Source organism: Rousettus aegyptiacus, unplaced genomic scaffold, assembly GCF_014176215.1.
Source record: "Rousettus aegyptiacus isolate mRouAeg1 unplaced genomic scaffold, mRouAeg1.p scaffold_m13_p_14, whole genome shotgun sequence".
Classification (NCBI taxonomy): Eukaryota; Metazoa; Chordata; class Mammalia; order Chiroptera; family Pteropodidae; genus Rousettus; species Rousettus aegyptiacus.
Window position 1 is genome coordinate 9426813 of NW_023416289.1, and position 24969 is coordinate 9451781.

A 24969-nucleotide genomic window follows, 5' to 3' on the forward strand; every position below is an offset into this window, starting at 1 on the left:
CCATGCTGAGAGGCGATGGCTGGGGCTGCTGGCAGAGTACGAGGTCGTGTCCTGGGCCGCTTTCCGCTTGCTCTGCCCGTGGGCGACGTGAGTATCTCGGAGGATAGAAATGAGACCTTTTTTCCCCCACGTTTAGGCATCTTCTTTGCCCCCACCCTAGGGAGGAGGGCAGACATAATAATAATAGCTAATATTTACTGAGCCTTTGCCATAGTCTGGGCACTGGACAGATGGCCTTAAAGTTGTGATCTCGTTGAATCCTCGAACTTGTGAGAAGGGTACTTAGCATGATTTCAGAGGAGGCGGAGGTTGCCTAAAGGCTCGGTGGGAGTAAATGCAGGAGGCTGAATCCAAATCCGGATGTTCCTATTCCCGAATCCTCTCTCCACACTCCTCTTTGGATACCAGATTCTTCCGTAACAGGAGCCTCACTTTGTGTAGGTGTGGGAGGTGGACATAGAAGAGTCTAGAATTCTGAAGCTTATTTTTAAGTTTTTTTTTTTTTAATAGAAAAAGCAACATATGTAAAAGCATTTGTAGGAAGGATGAGCACCAAATTCAAGAGAGCTATTGTCTCTTGGGATGGCTATGCCTGAGGCTTCATTCAATTAAGTCTTGTTTTATTTCTTAAGCCCTGAGGTGGGAACCTAGATGTTTATTATATCATTACCTTTCTTGTTATCTGAAATACAATTTTAAGAGGAAAACACTCTCATGGAAAATAAATTTCAGAGCATAAAGTGTACACGATGAAAAGGAAGTCTCTCCCACTCCAAATTTCTAGAGCCCCTCACTATAAGCAGCCACTGTTATCAGTTTTGTGTGTATCTTAAACATTTTGTATAGTACGTACAAGTATATATGTGAGTTTGTTTTTGTTTTGCATAAATGAATCCTAGTATGTATATACAGTCTGGCACCTTCGATGATTTATTTTTCAACCTCATTGAACTGTCTGTTCAGCTCCCCAAACATCCTTGCTCTTTCTTGTTTGGAATTCTCTACCTGAAACACATTTCCCTTGGACCTTCTTTGAATATTTTTCAAGGTGAAATTCTTATGAGTGGTGTTGCCACATAGTCTGTGGGACAAATTTTTAACCTGTGTTTGAGAGGGCTGATTCCCAACACCCTGACCAACACCTGGACGTTTGAAATTACCAACCTGAACAATGAGAAAAAAAGATCTGCTTTTTTCAATGTGCTTTTTGGTGACTACCCGAAATAAATGGTTTTGTGTTTCGATATATTCAATCTACGTGAGCTGCTCCTATGCCACTGTGCTGGGCGGGAATGTGGTTTTTGCTCTTCGGTTGCAGAGCAGTTGACAAGAGCTTAGGCATTTTAAGATAACTACTTCAGTCTGCGGTTCTGGATGTTGGATAAGAAAGTGTGAGCTAAGCAGGAGGTGAGAGTGGGGGTCTGAAGGCGACAGAAGCGACAGCCCCAAGGGGCCCAGGGCCGGCGCGGACTCAGACGTCACTGCGGCGCGCCGTTTCCGGTCCCCGGCACCGGAGCGAATGACTTCCCCCTCAGTGGGGCCGGAACCGGGCTCACCGCGACCCCCGGGAGCCCACGATCGCGCGGTGACAGCCGGCGAGTCCGCCAGCACCAGCGTCCCACCCACGCCTGGGACCATGGCCACCGACTCGTGGGCCCTGGCGGTGGACGAGCAGGAAGCGGCGGCCGAGTCGGTGAGTTGTCTTCAGCCGTAAAAGGGTCGGAGGGCCAGTTTTGGCCGGGGATCAGATACCTGGGAAAGGACACTCCCTGGGCTGGTCAGGGCCGGGATGGGATGAGCGTGGGGATGGAGCCTGGACCCTGAGCTGGCTTTGTTTACCCGCTTCCCAGGCTTCTCAAGTTACATAAGCGCGGGCGAGTGCTCCCATCGATAAAGAGCCCAGCTGCCTGCCTGTCTTCCTGGAATCCGGATTGATCGTAGATTGCACTCACCACCCTGGATTGTAATCAATTTTGTAGGTGTCATTTTCCACCTCTTGATTCTGAGTTTCTGGGCTAAAGGACCATGGGTCCCTCGTATCTGTGCTTCTCAGCTTGCTTAGTGATGCTGGCATTCAGCAAATCCTCTCCTGATCTGCTTAACTTTGTTCTGGGCCTAACACCTAGTCAGTGAGGTATGTCTTAAACATTACTATGTTGAATTAATTTCTCCCACCTAGACATTCTGATAGTGCTTTGAACTTGTTAGTACTTATTTCTGTGAATTCCTAGAGAACAAGGACTTTGTCTTATAACTGATAAAAAACAAGTAATATACACATAGTTCAAAGAATCAATAGTTTTATACACTGGTTCCCACTACCACCAATTTTTTTCTTCCCCAGAGACAACTACTGTTTCACTTGAAACTGATTTAAGGTACTGACCTTCTCGTTCCTTAAGTAACATGCTTGTTTTGCTTCTCCTGAATTTGCAGATTTAAGTATTTATTGATTTTGACTCTTCACCTTCCTTTCCCCACCACGTATGCACACCTTCCCATTCCCTTATTATATTGTAGTTTTAGTTAAATCAGTATTTCAAGTTTATATTATTGTAACATGAACATTTTTACTTTCCTATAAAACTTTGTTTTTTCTTGGAATTTATAATTGCCTTGTTTTTGTTTTGTGTTCTTCGTATTTACCATTTCAACTCTAAATTCTTTGCTAGTTGTCTAAGCTTATCTCAGGATGTGCAGACATATCAAGTATTCTATCAATTCAATTTTTCCCAGGTCTTTTAGCCTGCTTCGTACTGGACTAGAGTTCCCCCTGTGTTTGCAGCACAGCTGTTTTGGGGGATGGAGGAGAATAAATTTCCCTTTGTCTTCATTCCAGGAATTCCTCTTCTCTTCTCTTGTATTGGCTCTTCTTTCTGTATCCCCTCTCTTCATCTTTCTTGATTTGGTAGAGCCATCTATCAGCTTTCTGGAGGTATAAAGGAAGTAAACTTTTTTACTGCATTTCCAAAAATATCTTATTATGTCTTATCATCACTTAATAGTATGGATGTAGAATCGTAGGTTGGAAATTATTTTCCTGCCAGATTTTAAAGGCATTTTTCCCACTTCCTTTTTAGATTTTTTATATTTGTAGTTGAGATGCCTGAGACCATTCTGATTCCAGCAGTGACCATTTTTTCCCTTTCTTGGAGAATCGTCTGTTCATTTCGATTATTCAGAAAATTCATGATGCTGTGTCTTGGTAGGGATCTGTGGTAAGGAGCCTGTATTCATCCATTTTATTGAGCACTAGGTGGGTCTCTTTCAGTCTGGCAAATTCTTATCCTTCAGTTATGGGAAATATTCTTGAAATTTTTTCTTGTTGATTTCTCTCCCTTTTGTTTTTTACTTCATTCCCATTTTTGAGAACTCTTATTAATTGAATGTTGGATCTTTTGAACTGGCCCTCTAATTTTTTTAAGACAAGATTATTTGAGGTATAATTTTTTATTGATTATGATGACATTGGTTAATGAAATCCAGTAAGTTTCAAGTGTATAATTCAGCAGTAAGGCATATATATATATATTGCATTGTATGTTTACCATTCATAGTTAGATTTCTTTATGTCACCACATATTTGACCCCTTTTACTCCATCTACCTCTCCCTTCCCCACCCTACCCTCTGGTAACCACTAGTCTATTGTCCATGCCCATGAGTCTCTGTTTGTTTGTCCTGAGGTATTATATAGTAAAACTTACCCCTGTTCTGTGAATTTTGATAAAGCCATCTAGTTGTGTAACAACCACCAAAATCAAAATACGGAACATTTCTACCACCCTCACAAAGTTCCCTCAGACTTTTTGCAGTTATGCCCTTCTCCCTACCCTTCTCTGGCAACTGCTCATTTTTTTTCTGTCAGTATAGTTTTACCTTTTCCAAAATATTATATAAATGGAATCATACAATATGTGACCTTTTGAAAAAAATCTAGCCTCTTTCACTTAGCATAATGCATTTGAGATTTGACCATATTGTTATATGTATTAATAATTTCTTCCTTTTTATTGCTGAGTAAGTAGTATTTCATTATATGGATGTACCACAGTTTGCTAATTCTTTTGTTGATGGACATTTGGGTATTTTTCAGTTTTTGGCAATTATGAATAAAGCTACTATTTACATTAGGATACAGATTTTTGTGTGGACTTAAGCTTGCAAATCTCTTCTGTAAATACCTAATAAGAGATTTACTGGGCTATATGTTAAGAGTATGTTTAAGTTTATAAATTAGTTTATGCCAAACTGTTTTCCAAAGTGTATTCCCACCAGTGATATATGAGAACTATAGTTGCTCCACATCCCCACCAGCACAGCATGGCTGTTTTTTTCCTCCATTCTAATAGATGTATAATGGTATCTCATTGTGGTTTTAATTTACATTTTCCCTAATGGCTATTGATGTTTAGAATCTTTTCATGTGCTTATTTCCCATCCATACAACTTCTTTGAAGTGGCTTTTCAAACCTTTTGCCCATTTTAAAACTCAGATTTTCTTATCATTGAGTTGGAAGTGTTCTTTATCTTTCTGGATATAAGTCCTTTATCAGATTTGTGGTTTGCAGATACAGTAGTCCAAGGGGGATGCTTTCCATGATCCCCAGTGGATTCTTGAAATTGCAGATAGTACCAAACCCTATATATACTGTTTTTTCCTGTACATGCATACCTATGATAAAGTTGATATTTTATGCAGAGTAAGAGATTAACAACAATAACATAATAAAGTAGAATGACTATAATATACTGTATAAAAGTTATATGAATATATTTTCACTCTCAAAATATCTTATTGTACTGTACATACAACATGAACACACTAGACAAAGCAGTGTTTCGAGGGACAGAGCAGGACTGTATGAGACTTCATCATGCTCCTCAGAATGGCATGCAATTTAAAACTTAATGGTTTCTTTCTATAACTTTCCATTTAATATTTTCAGACCACAGTTGACTCTGGGTAACTGAAACCATGATGAAAACTTCTCAGATGTCTGTAATTCTTAATTGTCTACTCATATTTAAGAGCAGGTGACTGAAAGATAAGTGGAAGCTCTAAACACAAGAATGGGGCTTGTCAGTTCTGACTTTAACCGTATCTCTTTAGTGTCCTGAGAACATTCCATCTAACTAGCCAGATTTTGCTAAGAGGGATCCTCAGATTTCCTGCCTGGAGAGTAGAAATCTGACTCCGTGTTAGTGTTCAGGGATCTGAATGGAAGGGGAAGGTGGATGTCTCAGCACTCAGTCAGTATGTTTCCACCTAATGCTGCTATTTTCATCATGGCATCTCCTCCCTCCAGTGTGACTTTTACCTTATTCATCTCACCATTTCTCATGCCTAGCCTAACAGGCACCGTTAATTGAGTAAATGAGCTGTAGTCTTGTTTTTCCATTTACATGGCACAGTCAGAAAGAAACTTTTGGACATGCACTCTCAATATATACATATCTATTTAGAAATTGCACACTATACTATTTTGCTAAATATATTATGTATATTTTAAACATACACAAAAGCAATAAAAGCTGAGAAAGATAAATGTTTTATAGTACTTTGTGCTGGCTTTATACTTTCATTAGCTAATATCTCAAGATACAGTGTATACTTAGGAAAAAACATATCATTAGCCACTGTAGATATGAAAATGTCTTTCAAATAGTTTCGAATTTATTTATTTATAAATTTTTTGACTAACTTCTCATCAGGTCAGATTGTCATTCTTTTAACCTATTAATATATCTGAGAGAGTTCATTAGGACTGGGTAGCTTTGTCATTTTCTTTTTTGCTTGAGTTTATGTTGTTAGAGAATTATCTTTGAGATAGAACAGAAACTCATAATATCACCCTGTGCTAATGGAAATTCAAATATGATTTGATTAGCTCTTGTCATTTACAGCAGGTCTGTACTAGCTATTTTATTTACCTCACAACAACAAAACCTACGTTTTACAAAATTTAATCTTGGTATCCTATTTTTAGAGCATTATGGTAGGATTTTACCCTTTTATCTTTATCTAAATAACAGCTTTATTGAGATATTTACATACCATACAATTTATCCATTGAAGACAGTTTTCTGATTTTTAATATATTCACAAGAGTTCTGCGACCATCACCACAATTTTAGAACTTTTTTATCACCACAGAAAGAGACTTTATGCCTTAGCTGTCACTGTTCATTTCCCTCCAACCTCCCAGCCCTAGGCAATCATTAATCTACTTTCTGTCTCTTTAGATTTGCCTATTCTGGACATTTCATATAAGTCGAATCATATAATATGTGGTCTTTTGTGTCTGGCTTCTTTCACTTAGCAAACATTTTCAAAGTTCACTCAGAGTTCATCCATGTTGCAGCAGGTATCAGTATTCATTCCTTTTTATTGCTAAATAATATTCTAGTGTATAGATATACCACATTTTATTTATTTATTCATCATGTCCACTGATGGACATATGGATTGTTTCTACTTTTTGTCTATTATGAATAATGGTGCTATGATCACTTCATGTATGTTTGTGTGTGGATATATCTCTTAATTTATTGCATATATATCTAGATTGTGTAGATTGCTGGATTGTGTAGTAACTCTGTGTTTTGTGTTTAACTTTCGAGGAACTGCCAGACTTTTTTGAAGCAGATGCATCATTGTGTCATCCTTAAGATTATTATTTTCTTTGAGATTAGTATTATCTGTGAGAGGAAGCACTGGTATGTATAGGTTAAGTCCTCAGACTTTGTAGCCAGACAGACTTAGATTTGTATTCTGGGTCAGTCCTTCACTTACTAGTTATATAACCTTGGGCAAAATGCTTAACTTTTCTGTACCTTGGTTTCCACATCTGTAAAATGAGAATAATCATAGGACCTACCTCTCTAGTTACAGACATAAGTGCTATGTAAGTGATAGCTATTATTATTGTTGTTGTTATCTATAATTCATAATTTCTTTGCAGGAATCTTTTAAATTACTTGTCCATATTGTATGGATTAGTTAGTTGAACCTGGATAAGATCTGTGAATCTACTTAACCATGCGCAGGTAAATTATAATAGATCATGGTATTCTAAAACTGAATAAATGAGTAAAGATGCTTCCGTTACCCTCTGCCTCTATGGAACTCCCACTAAAGATCTCCACAGGCATTGCATGACATAGGCGACTATTACGTGTACCTACAGCATAGTGCAAGGTTACTGTATTTTAAATAATCATTAGGCTTCATTTCTTGTTCATTTTGGATTAGAAAATGTTAGATTCTGGTTATATTTATTTCCTCATTCCCCAGTGACTCCCTTTGTTCCCTTTTGTTCCATTGGAGATTTCTTTTTTGATCTAGAGGAGAGTAAACAGACTAGAGAACCAATGAGTAAGACTCCTACTTCACCATTTTGCCTGAAGCAATCTGTTCAGTGTAGTTCACTTACCAATAAATCTTCCTTCTTATGGCTCAATAATCCTTTCTAAAGTTGCTTTTGAATAAAATGCAATGTGTAACTCTATAGTTTTCAATTATCTTAAAATATCTTAAAAACCAAAATAGTAATTAAAGGCATTGAAAAAAATGTGGATATTCTAAGGTGAGTGCTTTTGCTTTTTTGGTTAATGTTCTAAATCCAAAATCTTTTCCAATGAAGTTACAAGAGAAATTGGTTTATCATTTTTGGTCCAAATATATACAACAAAGGAAGGTGCCTGAACTAACTGTAAGTTTCGGTGTCAGTTTACTCACACTGCAGGTCATACAGACCTCACTGTCTTGCTGCTTTTGCCTTACGGGCTTTTTGAGACCCTTATAACCCAAGCAAGGGCTGCTTATGTTTTTAGATTCTGCTGGGCCCTCTCCAGAATGCTGATATATTTTAATTAAAACATTGATTTGTTTCATTTACATTTTTGCTATCAACTTTTCCTACATATTGCATTTTAGTTATTTTAACTATTTCTTTATTCACTGTTAACTTCAATTTGAATAATATCAACAAAAGAATGGTTTGTCCTTTTACTATTGAATATTAAAATGCTTTACAGTAATGGATATTTCTAACTTATGTATACCTTATAACTCATTTAGACCTCAGCCCTATCATTTATTTTATGTAGTATTTTATCACCCTAGAAGCCCTAGAAGTGAATACTATTATACTTACCCTTGTAAATATGGCCAGTAAGTCAGTCAGTCTGCCTGCCTGTCTTTTTTTAACAGCTCTAAATACTACTAGACTTAAACTTAGGTTCATTGGGAGGACAGGCAGGGAGGAGTACTTTTTTATTTTTATTTTTATTTGTTTTTTTAATGCCTACAGCACCTGGTATTCCTGTCCTCCTATCCAAGTACTAACCAGGCCCAACCCTGCTTAGCTTCCAAGATTAGCTGAGATTGGGCACGTTCAGGGTGGCATGGCCATCGACAGGAGCAGTGCTTTTTTAAAGACATGTATATTAAACGCCTACTATATATCACGCACTGTGCTGGTTGCTTCATATTTGTTATCTATTAGTGTGTTTTCTGTCCTTCAGAATTAATGAAGAATTTTTACTGCTTTATGATGATTTCATTTTTTGCCAATTTCCTTTCTCGCCAGTCTCTCCATTGTGTTCCCCTCCTGCCTCCCCTCTGGCCCAACACCAAAGCAAACACACCAGAAACTCCCTTTTTAGTTTCCTTCAGTAGATGTGAGATTCCTCCTTTCCTCTCACTAATCACCCATTAAAACAAACTTTCTTAATTCTTTCCTCCTCTTTCCCACTTCTTGGACTTAGAGGAAAGACAGAAATTAACCTCAAGACATAAAGAACCTTTGTGGGTGGTGCTTTAAGAAATAACCATTTGATTCTGGTGATTTTCATTCTTTTACCCCGAACCAGGTGACATCTTAGGCCCCACTTACTATTTTATTATTATAACACCTACTCTGTGCCTGATTCAAAGAGCAATTAAAAATAAACATATCTCCTGTCTTTAAGGTATTTTTTCCCAGCTTTATTGAGGTATAATTGACAGCTAAAAGGGTATTTTCATTCTAATAGGGGAGAAAAGTCCTGCCGGTATACTCCTAATTTATAGTGTTTAATCAAAGTCCTGATAATTTTTTCCTTGAAATGTCTCTTTGCTCTGTCTCTTCCTTTCTATTCTTATTTCAGCCAACTGGGCATTTTGATTACACAGTATGCCACGATGCTCCAGGCTGTTCCCAATTTATATCAGACATCCAGCACAAGGCGACCTGAATGTGAGGCTGGATATTGGTACACTGTTGTCCTGTGGCTCAAACATCCTGCAACATAATTGATTCCTACCCACAGATGCATTTTCCAATATCTCTTTAAATTTCCTCGTTTGGAATATGAGAGAATGACAACTCAAATGATATTCTACTGGGAGAGTCTTTGTAATCAGAACATTAAGCAAACTCGCAAATTGTAATTCTCTCTAGGGACTGCAATTATAAATTTAGGGACTGTAATTAAGGATTGTGATTAGCATTTTGAGCTTCTGTGTAACCAATTTTTTTCCTACTGATTTATTTATGAGAAATTTTGTTTATTCTTGCTGAAACAGTAAACAAAAGGAGCCCAGCCGAACAACCTAATGAATAGACCTAATGAATAGGTCTTGAGAGTGGCTCATTTTTCCCCAGCTTTATTGGGATGGCTTTGTTGATTCAAAATCTTTTAAGTGATTTTCCTGACACTTTCCCTCCCTCCATATTCTCCATTTAGTTGAGCAACTTGCATCTTAAGGAAGAGAAAATCAAACCAGATGCCAATGGTGAGTAACTAAAAGCTAATTTGAAAACAAATGTGATTTACTTTAGTATCTCTGTTTTGACATAACTCTGGAAAAATATTATGTACCAGATATGGGGCTGGCAGATACTGGCAGTCATTTGATTTGGAAATCAACAAACCGGATTGTTTCGTTTTATATTGTGCTTAATATATGCATGAGGATGCCTAATTGACTTATAAATTATTACATATATTAACCATGAGACTATACTGCCAAAGATTATTTGTTGTTTTAAAAAATATTCCTCAATTTGAAATGTGATAAAGAATGAGCAACCTGAGAGTTCACCTACTGTAATTATTCTGGAATTATGTACCAAAAATCTAAGATTTCCGTTAAATTTTTGTTGATATTATAGGGGAAAACTGTAATATTTTCCTCATTCTGAACTCACAATCTGCTTTCTGTATATTTTTACATAAATAAAACATCGTTTGAATGTACACTTCTATTAATCAACAGTTTGTATACATAGAATCTTAACAGCAGTATTGTATTCATATATTGATGAAATTTGATTTGCAGAGATATTCCTCTGTTGAGAATCAAGGTGATTTCTGACACTGACTTCTGTAATCATCTATTACATTTCATAAATATTGATGCTATGAGGGAAATTAACATTAGTTTTGAGGTATGGTGAGAGGACAGGGAATAGGAAAGGATTAAAATATAAACAATAGTGTTTCATACCTTTGTTTGTTTAGGAACAATAAAATGTTTTTATCTGTGCTTGGTTTCCTCATTGTTTTTTTTGCTCCCTAGGCCTTTACGTTTCTAGTGTCTCATAGAATATGAATTGTCTCAGCTGTTGGGTATGGGATGTGATTTTGAATGACGGCCACTTTGTGTCTGATAAAGGTGCTGTTGTCAAGACCAATGCTAATGCAGAGAAGACAGATGAAGATGAGAAAGGTAACAGCCTGAGAGCTACATGCATAAGGTGCTAGTCTAAAAGGATGGATTGTTAAGAGGCTTCATTTTTACACCCAACTTAGCTTGACTTTAATAGGAGTCACTGTGCTAATAAAAGTTCACCATAGTCATGGTGAAGGAATTCTGTTTATATTTTAGAGAAATTTTACTTTGAACAACTGATGAACTTCAGCAGCAGCAGAAAATATTCCTCGAATGTTTGTCTTGTACAGGGCATTATTAAAGGAAGTTGCATCTCCATTATTTAATAAAATCAAACTTAATGACATTTTGACATTGAAGATGGGTAACAAGATGCAAACAGCTTGTACCATATTCAAGATACAGACTTTGTAATTTTTTTCATTGTTGTGATGTAATTATTAAGCTAATCATTTAAAGTTTATATTGAGTGCAAATTGGAGAGTAAATCTTTGGGTCTAGATAGGAGGAATAGATAACTTCAGGAATGGAAGGTTGTTAGGAATAGAGTTCTGGAGAAGAATATGAGACCAAGATGGATGCTATGAATATCATAACTTTTCTCTTTAATAAAATGAACTATTTTTAATTATGTTTATAAATCAAAACTATGATATACCTTGAATTAGAAGTCCCAGTACAAATGTTATTGCTTAAAATACCATTGGCAATTGAATTCAGATTAGCAGATGAAGTCATGGTAGATTTCACAGACTTTTAAATTTCTTTGCTCCCTTTTTCCTACAGAGGACAGAGCTGCCCAGTCATTACTCAACAAGCTGATCAGAAGCAACCTGGTCGATAACACAAACCAAGTGGAAGTCCTGCAGCGGGATCCAAACTCCCCCCTCTACTCAGTGAAGTCTTTTGAGGAGCTTCGGCTGTGAGTATTTTTGCTTGCTGACTCTCCACTTTCTCCCCTTTGTGTTTACAGATTCTCAGCCTGTTATACATTTTTTTTTCATCACTAGAACATTTGTAGCTAACGCAAGTTTAATAAAAAAAAAAAATTTAGGTGCTTTAGTTCAGCACATTTCAAGTATTGTCAGTTATAAACTGTGCGTAACCGCAGTTAAAAAGAAAAAAATGCCCAGATGTTTGGCTTCTTTCCTCAACCCAGAAGACTGACTTTCAGTATTGTTTTTCTAGGAAACCACAGCTTCTCCAGGGAGTCTATGCCATGGGATTCAACCGTCCATCCAAGATACAAGAGAACGCGTTGCCTTTGATGCTTGCTGAGCCGTATGTGTCCTGACACAAATCTATCCCGTTTTTTAATTTTCCACTTTTTAAAAACCTTTATTATATTCGTAATACATGCTCATTTTACAAAAGTTAGGAAACAGTGAAAAATAAAATAAATCATTTGTGATCTCCCTCCCCCACATACTATTACTATTTGGAGTAGAGACTTCTAGACTTCTTTCTATATAAATTTATATGTGTATACTTCTTTAAAAAATGGAACCATATGAAATGTTTATTTTTTCAAAATTTGATTATATGATCCTCTTTCTTTGTTGGTAAATATACATGTACATCATTCATATGCACCACGATTTCATTATATGGATAGCTAGAATTTATTGTGCCGAACACAGTAGGCAAGCACCAGACCAGGCTGTAGATGACCAGAGTAGTACAGTTACTATGGTTGTTTTCTGGCACAGTGCTTCTCAGTTTCATAGCATTTGAATTTCATAGAAATTTATTAAAATGCAAATTCTGATTTCAGTTGATTTGAGGGTTTACCATTTTCTATTAAGCGTCCAGGTGATGCTGATGCTGCTGGTGTCAGACCACTTTTTGAGTAACAAAGTTCTAGAGCATGAAGAACTTTTTATAGAAACTGATCCCCACATTATGTAAAATTGTACTGCATATAGCCTTGAACTTGAAACTTTGAGCATACTTAAGATGAATAAATGGAATAATAGATTGTTGCACATTAGTCATTTGTATTCATGGCTCTTGAGGCTTTCATAGATGTTCATTTTTAGATTGTCAATACAAGAAGAGACCTGAGGGAATTACTAGTACCTTTTCTTCATTAACAAATATTTATTGAGTGCGTGGTTTGTAATAGGTACTATTTTAGGTGCTTGGATACATTAGTGAACAAAGCAGGCCAAAATTTCTGCTTTCTAGGAGCTTACATTATAGTTTGGAATATAGATAACTTTATTTTTATTAAAAATAAATAAAATATATAGTATGTTAAAAGGTGATAGATTGTAAGTGTAATCAATGCCACTGAAGTGCACACTTAAAAATAGTAAATTTTATGTTATGTATTTTATAACAGTTTTAAAAATAATATATTAAAAAAACACTAAATTGTATACATTAAATGGGTAATTGTATGGTATATGAATTATATGTCAATAAAGTTGTTTTTTTTAAAGGTGATAAGTGCTAAGGAGAAAAAGAAATAGAGCATGATGGGGGAGATCAGGAATACCAAAGAACTGATTGCAATTTTATCCCCAACATTTTATGAAAATTTTTAAACATACAATAAAGTAGAAAGGATTTTATAGTGAATACCCATATACCCACCACCTAGATTCTACCAACATTTTACTATACTTTATCATACATCTAACTACCAATGCATCTTGTTTTTTAAGACACTTCTAAGTAGGTTACAATTTTAAATCAAGTAGGGAAGGATCGCATCAAGTAGGTGCTATTTGAACAAAGACTTGAAGGAGAAGAGAGAGTTGACATGTCACCTGGGGACAGTTGTCCCAGGCAGAGTACAGTCAATGCAGAAACCCTAAAATGGGAGCATGGCTGGCATGTTTTCAGAACAGTATGGGGGCCACTGTGGTGGGATGGAGTCAGTAAGGGAGAGGGTAGTAGGATATGAGAGCAGAGAAGTAATAGGAAGTCAGATCAGGTAAGAGACCATGTAAGGTGATGGGGATTAAAATTTTGCCACTCCAAAATATGCCTTTTGGGATATTTTTAAGCTGGTTATTAAGAAACAAAAGACTGAGGGACTCCTCCGCCCCTTATTTGCCTTAAGGAATCCAGACAGAAAGACCTGTTTAAAGAAAGGGAACATCACCTAAGGATCGAAATGAAATATAAACGGAATGTGGCAGACAGGGAGAAATCTAGCAAAGCCTGTTGAACTTCTTTCTATGCTCTAGGTGGCCCAGCAAAAATTTGTTTGCCACATGCTTGCTCTCTGTCTACCTGTGAATTGCCTATTTTTCATTTGAATCCCAGACCCCTGGCCCCTCTTCTCCTTTGTCCAAAATGGCATATAAATCTCAACTGCCTAATGCCTCTTCAGGTCTCATATTCTTCTGGCACCTTCAATTATACATCTGTAATACATTTGGGACATTTTCTCTTGTTAATCTGTCTCATATTGTTTATTAGCCCAGCTAGAAGAACTTAAAGGTGGGAGGAAAGTTTTTTATCCCCCCCCCCACAAGGACATTATAAGGATTTTTTACTCTGAATGGAATCAGGAGTCATTGGGAGGTTTTTGACCAAAAGGTGATAAAAGCAGACTGGCATTTTAAGAGAATCACTAGCTGCTGTTCTGAGGCTAGATAAAAGATAAGGAGTGCTTCAAATCCCACCATAAAATATTCTCTCTGTAGTGCTCTGTACATATAGCTAACATATATAGCTACTATAATCCAAGGCCTCCTTCTGTAAATTAATTTTGAATACTTACTCTTTAAGCTTTATTCTTCATTTTCATTAACTGAAAGGATAGTCGAGATTTAAGCTCCTAAATCCTTTGTTTTCTTGTGCAGCCCGCAGAATTTAATCGCCCAGTCTCAGTCTGGTACTGGTAAAACAGCTGCTTTTGTGTTGGCCATGCTCAGCCAAGTAGAACCTGCAAACAGATACCCGCAGGTAAGGGCTTGGTGAATTTGGGTTTTCTGCTAATGTGTAGCTGGAAGGGAAATACCATTTGATGGATTAAAAGCCAATTTTCATTTTAATTTTTACATAAACTAGGACCCCTTAAGTTGAGCACAGACAACATGGTTGATCTTCTATTAACAATTAAAATCTTGTTCCCCTTCCATGGTTTACCAGTTCTGGGATACTGGCGATAGGCTTGGCTTTTTTACTTGCAGGAAAAACCTCCTCCATCTACAGCAATCATCCATTAGAAAGTTGAGAATTTTCTGAGAAAGTGAAAAGGAAGCTAATCTCCAGTTGGAATTTCAGATCCTTGCTCACTTGTAGGTTTTGGTATTCTCGTGGCCAATAGCTGTTTTCAAGTGTCTTTACCCAGCCAGAGTTCTAACCCCTAAGAATTTTAACTTATGACTTTGCAGGCTAAAGAATCAAATGGTGTGCACTTTATATAGTCTTTCCTTCAGCCTCAGCTGGAGGGATAACTAAATCCAAATGGTATTCCCCATTGCAAAAGAAGTATTGCCTTGAATTCTCACGCTGCCCTCTTCCTACCAGTGTTTGTGCCTCTCCCCTACGTATGAGCTTGCCCTTCAAACGGGAAAAGTGATTGAGCAGATGGGCAAATTTTACCCTGAACTGAAGCTAGCTTATGCTGTTCGAGGCAATAAATGTGAGTATGAAGATGCGGTCCTAATTTATTAAGCTAATAACTTCTTTCTATTTTGAAAAAATTTTAAACATATGGAGTAGTTGAAATAATAGAATGAACACATCTGCCTTCCACGTAAATTCCAACACTTGACATTTGCAGTATTTTCTCTATTTGTATGTGTATGTATATATTTCTGGTGAAACATCTGAAAGTAAATTGCAGACATTGTTGCTCTTTTTCTTTAAATACTTTAAATACCCACAATACCCTTATCACAACCAAGAAAATTAACAAATTCTTTAATAACTAACACCTAGTCCATTTTCATTTTTCTCCAATTGTCACAAAAGTATTTTCTTTATGGCTATTTTGTTTTTGAACCAATATTGAATCAGTGCATATGCATTATCTTTTTTAAGTTTATTTCAATCTAGAATAGTTTCCTCCACATTCTCACCCTCCCCCCCCCGCCAATACATTTGATGTTTTGAACACACCAGACCAGTTGCTTATAAAATGTCCCAAATTCTGGATTTGTTTAATTGCCAAATTTCTTCTTAATGTCATTAGAAAAACAAAAATGTTCTAGAATGTTCATGGCAATTAACTCTGGGGCATTTTTATTCTTTTTTTTCTTTATTCATCTTTTCTACTTTTGTTTGTTTTACAACAGACAGTTATTTAATTAATTTAAATTTTGTTGGAAGTTTTGTTGAGTCCTATGGATCTTTAACACAAACCTGTGACCTTATGACTCACAGAAATCTACTCAGTATACAATGCCAACTTAAAGTCAGTTCTGAAGAGAAAAGTAAGATAATAAAACTTAGTGAAAAATTATCATAAGATATTAAAAACACTGCAGTTTGGATTTGAGTTAGAATGGCAGAGGATTCTGAATAAGTTTTGTATTGGGGTCAGTGTTTGTTAACTGAAGTAAGAAGCATTTGTTAGCTATGGATTCACTCAACATTCATTTTTGGGCAAAATTTTGGCTGTGACTAGAGGGAGCTTATATATGTTTGGTCAAGACTGCTATTAAAATTTAAATCAGTAAGTACCATCTAATTGAAAATTAAGAACCAAATTTTCAGTTTCAGACTGCACAGGGCCAAGAATGTGCCACGGGCCTGCTAGGCCTAGTCTGTGAAGCATGTTATCTAAAAGAGGCAGTTTGTGTTTCTTTGAAAAGACAAAGCCTTTCGTAATGAATCCTATTTATTGACCCTGCAGAGCAGGGGCATGTAAAGGCAATTGACTTGTTAGACTTAGATGCTGGGAGAGCTGAGTGGCAGAATGCACTGGAGTGAGAGGAACTTTGCAAAAATCTACTTGGGAGGAAATGCAATCTGGTCTAGGAGAGAAGATGTAGACAGAAAAGAAATAAAGATAATGGATCCTTGAAAGAGAATTGGAGGATCACAGAGACTGAAAAAAAATACCACTTGTCTACGACCATGCCACCCTGAACAAGCCCAATCCCATTCGATCTCAGAAGCTAAGCAGGGTCGGGCCTGGTTAGTACTTGGATGGGAGACAACCTAGGAAGACCAGGTTCTGTAGGCGTAAAAAATAAAAAATGAGGAATTGTAAGGTGATAAGGTCCTTGCAATCCGTGAGGTCAACCAAGATATGCCTTGCCTAAAAACAGAAAAAGAATACCACTGAAAAGTTCTTCATCTTCTCATTGTTTATATCCTTACTATATCTTTTTAGCATTATTCTCTTTTTGTGTGTCCGTTAAATACTTTAATGATACCCTAACCTTTTCATAAAATATTAATGTAAACATAAAACAGTTGCATTAAAATAAATCATAGCTTTAGAATTTTTCAGGGAAGAGAATTGGCTTTGCCATAGAAACACCCACAGAACACATATTGTCTCCACAGTGGAAAGAGGTCAGAAGATAAGTGAGCAGATTGTCATCGGCACCCCTGGAACTGTTCTGGACTGGTGCTCCAAGCTCAAGTTCATCGACCCCAAGAAGATCAAGGTGTTTGTTTTGGATGAGGCTGATGTGATGATAGCTACTCAGGGCCACCAAGATCAGAGCATCCGCATCCAAAGGTAGGAATCTGGAGGCAGCAGGAACTTCTCGGCCTCCCGATCTGCAGCATCTTCTCCTTTTACTTCAAACTCCTCTTCTTGCTCCTGCCAGATTCTTTGCTCTCGTACTTTCAGAAGCATTGGTTTGATGGGCCGTGTCAGCCTGGGTTGCAGAAGGAGACAGGGCATCTGTCACCACCCCGTCCCTGCCCCATGTCTGCTTCTGCCTCCTCCCCACAGAGCTCCTCCCTCTCTGCCACCTTCCCAGGGATGTAGACCATCCAAGCCTGGGGAAGTTATGCTTCCTTTGGTTCCGGTGAAAAACTCAGGATCACACCAAATAACTGAGCTTTCTCTTGCAGGATGCTGCCCAGGAACTGCCAGATGCTGCTTTTCTCGGCTACCTTCGAAGACTCTGTGTGGAAGTTTGCCCAGAAAGTGGTCCCAGACCCAAACATTATCAAACTGAAGCGTGAGGAGGAGACACTGGACACCATCAAGCAGTATTACGTCCTGTGCAATAACAGAGACGAGAAGTTCCAGGCTTTGTGTAACCTCTACGGGGCTATCACCATCGCTCAGGCCATGATTTTCTGCCATGTGAGTAGCAGCAGGAGCAGCAGGCCTGGTGGGGGAGGAGCTGCACTGGAGGCTGTTGTCCTGCCCCTTCCCTCTCCTCCCTCTGAGAAGGACCAGGTTCCTCTTGTGGGACTGGAAATAAAATGAATCACCTCTACCTGTCCCAGGGCATATTCTTATAATGAGTTATAAGGGGAAGACTGAAGATCTGAACCTTCTTTGATCCCACTTCTTACAGATAACTTGGGAAAAACTCCAAATAACACCCAATGAAATAGTGTTAAAACATTAAGAATATAGACTATGAATGAAAACCTTTGGTTGAAACCACACTTCCTAGATGAACATTAACATCCTTTAAGTATTTCATCCACAAAATCCTGTGGATAAAATTCTATTTGAGAATTTTTAAGCCTAACCTGCTTACTGAACTCAGCAGAGTCATCATGTATATTAATGATGAAAAGCCACTTTTCTGCAGGTGTCCTCATTTTTTTTTTTTACAGGTATCTTCATTTAAAACAATTCTTTTCACTCCAGACCCGCAAAACAGCTAGTTGGCTGGCAGCAGAGCTCTCCAAAGAAGGCCACCAGGTGGCTCTGCTGAGCGGCGAAATGATGGTGGAGCAGAGGGCCGCGGTGATTGAGCGCTTCCGGGAGGGCAAAGAGAAGGTTCTGGTGACCACCAACGTGTGTGCCCGCGGTGAGCAGACAGCGTGTCCTGGTCTGCCAGGCTTGGGGTGGCTAGAGAAATCTTCGAATGTGAAAAGTTCAAGATGGTTTGGGGGGGATCAGGTTGGGTGGGTGGTGACGTTGTTTTCTAGGAGAGACTGGATTCTCTCAGCAGTAAGAACTTTCACTGAAGCCCGGAGTCCTGACTTGGAAGGCAACATGCAGGCTGGTTCATAACGGCACCTGCTCTTCTCGGGGCACCCACTGAGGTTTTAGCAGCATCTCCAGGTGCTCGTGTTTAGCAGAAGCTCTCTTACTGACTTCATCATTTTGTTAGCGCCTGCCAGCGCTCTGTGGTTTTCCTCTGGGTTCTGCTACATGCCACTTGTCCCTGAATCCCAGAGCTGGCCCACTCAGACGCCTCCTTCCACCAGAAGTTGGTGTATGTGACTCGACTGGGTGACAGTGATTTCTCTCTCCCATCCTTACTCCTCCGCAACTCTCCTTCACGCAGGCATCGATGTTGAACAGGTGTCAGTCGTCATCAACTTTGACCTTCCCGTGGACAAGGACGGGAACCCGGACAATGAGACCTATCTGCACCGGATCGGGCGCACCGGCCGCTTTGGCAAGAGGGGCCTGGCAGTGAACATGGTTGACAGCAAGCACAGCATGAACATCCTGAACAGAATCCAGGAGCATTTTAGTAAGTCCTGGCAGTGTCCTCTCCCAGGGTCCTTTCCTCACAGGGCCAGGTCCGGGGGTGTGGGAAGGGTAAGTTTTCCTGCAGCCCGAGAGGCTTTGTCCTTATCACAGTCCCCTCCTCCTCTGCAGTATGGAAGTTCTCAAAGAGCACGCCTGGAGAGTTAGGGTCAGAGACCCAAATGACAGTTCCCTCTTGGCCAGGCTGAGGGGCCCGGGGCTCTGACTCTTGCTGTTCATATCCCTTCCTCAGGCACCAGAGGCTTTGGGATTAGATGAAGGATCGATGTGGCCAGAGGCAGGGCTTGTTCCTAGAAGGACAGAGACATGTGTGTGTTTGTTTCCTCTGGGCTGTGCTGTCCCTTCCTTAGGTGTGTGTCTCCATGGTAACTCATGTTAATCTTTCTTTGGATCTTTTCTTTTCTCCAGATAAGAAAATAGAGAGATTGGACACGGACGATTTGGACGAGATTGAGAAAATAGCCAACTGAGAAACTCCACTAGCCCCTGGTGCCTGCCCGTGGCACTCCCCCTGCATGGGAGAATAGTGCTTTCATGTACAGGCCTCAGTAGTCACCACAAAGACAAAGGCATGAGTAGAGAGAAACTACCTACCTCATTTTAAATTACGTTTGGACTTGACAAAAATTGTGCAAATAATGGGGGAAGGTAGAAAAAAATTGTTTACACAACTTTTGAAGATTAGGCATGAATACACAGAAATTTACGTTTTGGAAATTTCGTCTTTTTTTTTTGGCCAGCTGTTCCCCCATTGTTACACTAATCTAGATGCTGTAGCTAATCACTTGCTCAGGATCTTTGTGACAGCCCCTGCCTGTTCTCTGGCTAGGAGTGTTCTGGCCAACTTCCAGCCCTGGTCCAAGTGACAGAGTAGAGGTGAAGAGAGAACAGAGAGAGAGAGAGAAGCCCCAAGTAGGATAGGTATATAAGCCACTCATCATGTTTGGAGTATGGTGTGAAGCAGCAAAGGAGCCCTGTGAGCTGCTGCTTTGGATGTGGGACAGGACAGTACATCTGAGTGTTGTCTCTCCACTCTTTCCTAATATCCATAGCAGGAAGGGATTTGCTAAGCATGCACCAAAATGCCAATCTGGAATCTTTAGTATATGCTAGCTAGTTTGTGTTGCAGGACCCTGACCTGTTGTTCTCAGCTGGTGCAATCTGTGTGTAGTGCACATCTGATTACAGGTTAGTCCCTTGCTTATGCTGGGCAAGTCCTACAAAAAATTCATTGTAGAGAATTAGAGATGGCTCTAACTTGCCACAAAACCTGGTCTCACAGGCACATGCAGCATCTTTTTTACATCCCTAACATCACCTTGATCCCTTAGTAACCCCAACCAAATAAAAGGGGGTCTAAGGTTTGGATCCTCAGTAAAAATTGTGGTTTCAAGTTTCTAATGGCTAGCCTCAAGGCAGCTCCAGAAGTGATCTACAGTAGTCACAAATCTTTGCTTTTGTCTTCAGATCCCAGAAGGCAGGTTATGTCAGAGCTGAGGAATGATTTCAGATATTTGGCTTCTTGATTGTAAAGGGATTCTGAACGTGTTCACAGAGCTTGGAATACAAATAGGTACAACTAAGGGACTGGGTGGACCACAGCTATTCATCTGTACAAGGCAAGAATAATTGCCAAGGCCTTTGCTCCATTCTTGCTTGGCAGAATAGTCAAAGCAAATAATAGTAATGGACATTTCCACATACCTGGCCAAGACTGTTGGCACCCACAAAGTGACAGAACAAAGATAAGATGAAACTGAGTTGCAAGAACAATATGAAGCCCCAGCCAAAAGGAATCCTCTTCAGCTCTTTGACTTTGATACAGAATGGCCACTTTATCTAGGACCAGGCCTGCAAGAGGGATTTTCAGAGATGAGAACTAGTCCAGTCCCAGACCTTTCTTGTAGGCACTTCTGTGTTTTAGGGCCAGATTTGTCTCCTGGTAAAGGAAGGGGCCACTACCAGCCTCCAGATGGTTTCCTTAATCTGATGTTACAGATACTGCAGTGAGACTAACAGACTGCCAATCCTGCTACATTCCCCAGTGGGCACTTGACTGTGTAGGATCTTCTCTATGCTTCTGGCCAACTCTGACCCACACAGCGAGTCTTAGAAGAAAAGAAACTTTATGCTCCCTCCCCAAAGTCCTGTGGACCAACCCCGAGATAGCTAAAAACAAAGGCAATAATTAAAGGATTGTAGATCCTCATGAGGTTGCAGGCCGAGCACACCCCCACCTTCTCACAACATATACATGGTATATGTAACCCATCTACTGAGTAGCCCTAAATCTGAGCAGGAAAATGGAAAGGGATGTGCTTCAGACTCTCCAATAGGAGTAAATGGGTATCTGGTAGAAATCTAGACCACAGTTCTTAATCTGGGGGTTTTGACCCCTCAGAATTAAGTGGATGGGTTTCATGTAGTCTTTGAAGCATATGCAGTATTTTAAGTTTAAACGCATTTTCCTGGGGAGAGACTCCCTCCTTAAAGGAGTGTGTCTTTTAAACACGCAAGACTTACTGTCATGGATAGCTCTGGGATGTCGCCCCAGTGTCACTGAATTCCATATTACCTCACAGCCCATTTCATTCCTGACAGTGCTTGGCTCCTGGCGTTCAATGGACCACATCTGCCTGTGACCTTCTGTAGTTTTGAGACATCAGTGATGTAAAATGTATTGAGCCCTTGCTGAGCTTCAGTCTCCAGGGTTTCTGTTAGTAAGTTCCTATCTATGGAATAATAAACTGCCCTAGAACAGAGAAACTCAATTTGGGAAAAAGGAGATTTTGATCCAGTGTAAGATTCTGGATATGTTCATTATCCATAAACAATAGATTTTATTTTATTTTTTCAAGTGTCGTTTATTGGCTGTATGCATAAGAAGTGATCAATTGTTGATGTATGCTTTATTCATGTTAACTGAAGTCAACTGTGATGTGTTCATGTTACTAAGACATCATTAATGACTATAAGAAGAAAACATATATTATCCATAAGCTAGTCATCACCTGATATTACTATTCCATTTCAGAGCTGACATTGCTCCAACATGAGCAGTTGGGATGTTTCCATAGGCCAAGGGCGCTACTCAGTTGCCAGACCTGCTTACATTTCTTTTTTTCCTGCTGGTAAACCAGAGAATGCGGGCGAACTAATCAGAAAGAAGGTAGATGCCAGCAAATAAGAAGTCCTTACATTCTATTTTTCTAGTCCTAGGAAAGGAATAAAAATAAGACTTGGAAAGATATCTTCTCCCTTTGTTCCCATCTCATTATTTAACTTGGAGGCTATTTCGAAGTGCCATTGGTATTCAGAGGTAAGGATCTCTGAGGTCAAAGAAGATTCCATGAAGGAGTGGAGTTTGCTTGTGAGAGGAAAAATGGGATTTTAAGTAAGAAAAGTGCCTTAGGTAGACTGTATGAAGACTAGAGGAACTTCACCAGGATAAACACAGTATATAGGAAGGGAGTGAGGTGAGCAGCCTGTCCATGTAGGTGAAGAAAAACCTCATTAGGTAGAAAATGAAGATTTGATTGTTTTAAGAGGATTTGGATTTAAAAGTAAATTGTCATAGCTTCTGAAATCACAAAGGAAGTGATGAAATTCGGCAGTGGGGTGGGGGCGGCATGGAATTGGTCTAGCAGAGGTATGCAAGGTATGTATTAGAGCTGGAAAAGGTTGACGTTTGAGAAACCAGTTTGGACAATTATTCTATCAGTCCCATCACACAACAAGTGCCAGGATGTTATTGGTTGTATTGAGAACACAGAAGAAATGGACTGGAGGGATATTACAGAGGAAGGATGGTAGACTTTTACAGTTATTGTTATTCCAAAGAGGATTTGTGGCTCTTAATAATTAGATTTACTATATAAAAATAATTCTGGGAAGAAAGCCAAAGTGAAGGTTTTGAAAGACTAGATGGCATCATGGTTGAGACTCCCATACAGTATAGTATATATGACGTCAGGCCTGTCACCTTTGCAAGACGGAACTAGCCCATCTCCTTCAATACCACCCAAGCTGTTGTAGATTTCAGGGAACCCTCTTCAGGTTTCTCTTGGTCCTAGACATAGAAACCAGGTTCCTAGGAACCCCCTGCAGTTTTACCTGACTTCTTCTTCTTGGGAATAAATGTTCCTTATTCTGTTGACTGGCTCAGATTGAAGCAGCTTCCAAAAATGACACAGTGGAGGTAAGGAGATCTACAGAGCTAATGCTAGAAGGTTCCAGTACCCTTCTTTCCTAATCCTGAATCTGGGACAGAGCTTTTCCAGAATAGCTTCAAATACCTAAGAGGAAGTGAGAGGCCAGGTGGGGATCGGCTTGGTGTACATGTCATACTCCTACCTTATGCTTTCTCTTTCTCCAGCCCTTGTTGGATACTTCTGCTTTGGCTTAGAAACTATTCTGCTGTTAGTATTCAATGGAGCAAGGAGTTTTTCCATATTAGTTCTAATTACATGGTAGTTGTAAAAGTACAATGGAAGGTGTGGTTCCATAGTGTAGCAGTTAGCACGTCTGCTTTACACACAGAAGGTCCTGGGTTTGTGCCCCAGTGGAGCTACAGTGCACAGTCTACAGCCATGCCACCCTGAACAAGCCCAATGTCTGATCTCGGAAGCTAAGCGGGGTCATGCCTGGTTAGTACTTGGATGGGAGGCCACCTAGGAAGACCAGGTGCTGTAGGCATAAAAAAAAAGTACAATGGAAAATAGGAGTAGGTAGAGGCAAAGTATTAGATGAAGCCTGACAGTGGTGGCTGTTTGGTATGTCAGCTGCTCAAATGAGATATTTATCGCCTCTGCTTTATTGATATCTCATATGTTGAGTGGCAGACTTTTCTTTTGTAGCCCTATAGCCCAGGAGTACAGCTTTTCCCAGAGGGAGTGAGGGGAGGGGTTGCTTAGATGCAATTTTCCTGTAAGTACTGGCACACATTTTGTGAGTCTTTACAAGTGTTCTGTTCTATCTTTATCCATATGCTTCCAGCATCCTTGGAATTTTCCAGTTGAAAAAAAGTCTTAGTTTCTTAGTTTATCTTTGAGAGCAAATGACCCCACACTTAGACTTGAAAGGCCATGAGTTAGCCTCTGGTCAAGTGGTATGGCCAGGTGTGCTAGGTGTATTACCTGGTCTTTGTTCCTCTCAGACACCAAAGGCTTGGATGATTTGCATGAAAATCGTCCGGATAAACCAATGCCATTGGAGCCCACGTTTAACAACAAAACAGGTCCCAGCGTTTCAGTATTGCTTTGTTAATTTCTAAAACAAGTAGGGTTATGCTAGAGAAACAAATATTGGTCTGTTTATCTGATTTTGTGTATTTAACCTCAGTGTAGAGGATCATTTCAAAAAAAAACTGCAGTGCCTCTAGCCTCATGGGTCATTGGTCCTTCCTGGTTAACTCCCCTGCTCTGTTCAGCCACCATTTCAAAACTCACTTCAAACTTCCAAACCCAGTATCTACCTCAGCTGTCAGCAAAGGATCTCCCTAATCCAAGTAAAGAGCCAAGGAATTGGCCTCAACCATCCACCACCAGACCTACGTCCAAGCACACCGCTACTTCCCTTCTCCTGTTAGAATAAGAGAAGTTACAATGGGAGAAGTATCCCTATTGTCTAAACTCCTCTATCAGTGCACCAAATTCCCTCTCCTGTGGCTTTTTAAGGACTTGCTCCATCAACTCTCCCTCTTG

At 39.3% G+C, this 24969-nt stretch overlaps 1 protein-coding gene, 1 long non-coding RNA gene and 2 pseudogenes across 7 annotated transcripts in view; 2 read left to right on the forward strand and 2 right to left on the reverse strand.

Moving 5' to 3' along the window:
* Positions 1–22517, forward strand: LOC107520524 (ATP-dependent RNA helicase DDX19B). 5 transcript variants are annotated; one of them, XM_016164425.2, is made up of 13 exons: positions 1552–1693; positions 1851–1975; positions 9732–9780; positions 10567–10716; positions 11446–11581; positions 11848–11940; positions 14478–14580; positions 15148–15262; positions 17137–17314; positions 17656–17893; positions 18413–18575; positions 19059–19250; positions 19676–22517. In XM_016164425.2, exons 4-13 carry the CDS (start codon positions 10596–10598, stop codon positions 19735–19737), a joined length of 1401 nt encoding a protein of 466 aa, XP_016019911.1. In that variant the 5' UTR covers positions 1552–1693; positions 1851–1975; positions 9732–9780; positions 10567–10595; the 3' UTR covers positions 19738–22517. The 5 variants fall into 5 exon arrangements, with proteins under 5 accessions (XP_016019909.1, XP_016019910.1, XP_016019911.1 ...); XM_016164423.2 differs by lacking the exons at positions 1552–1693; positions 1851–1975 and adding an exon at positions 1–87 and having other exon boundaries at positions 10663–10716; XM_016164424.2 differs by lacking the exon at positions 1851–1975 and having other exon boundaries at positions 1505–1693; positions 10663–10716.
* On the reverse strand, positions 8306–8420 carry LOC118611911 (annotated as a pseudogene).
* The window catches only part of LOC107520526, a 19193-nt gene continuing 7262 nt past the window's right edge, over positions 13039–24969 (reverse strand). The window contains exons 3-4 of one of the 2 annotated variants that reach the window (XR_001599337.2): positions 14396–14560; positions 13039–14036 (exon numbers count right to left, since the gene is read on the reverse strand). This is a non-coding gene — a long non-coding RNA (uncharacterized LOC107520526). Of the gene's footprint in view, positions 14561–24969 lie in introns of both variants that reach the window. The other variant, XR_004954224.1, reaches the window with a different exon arrangement.
* Positions 16692–16810, forward strand: LOC118611730 (annotated as a pseudogene).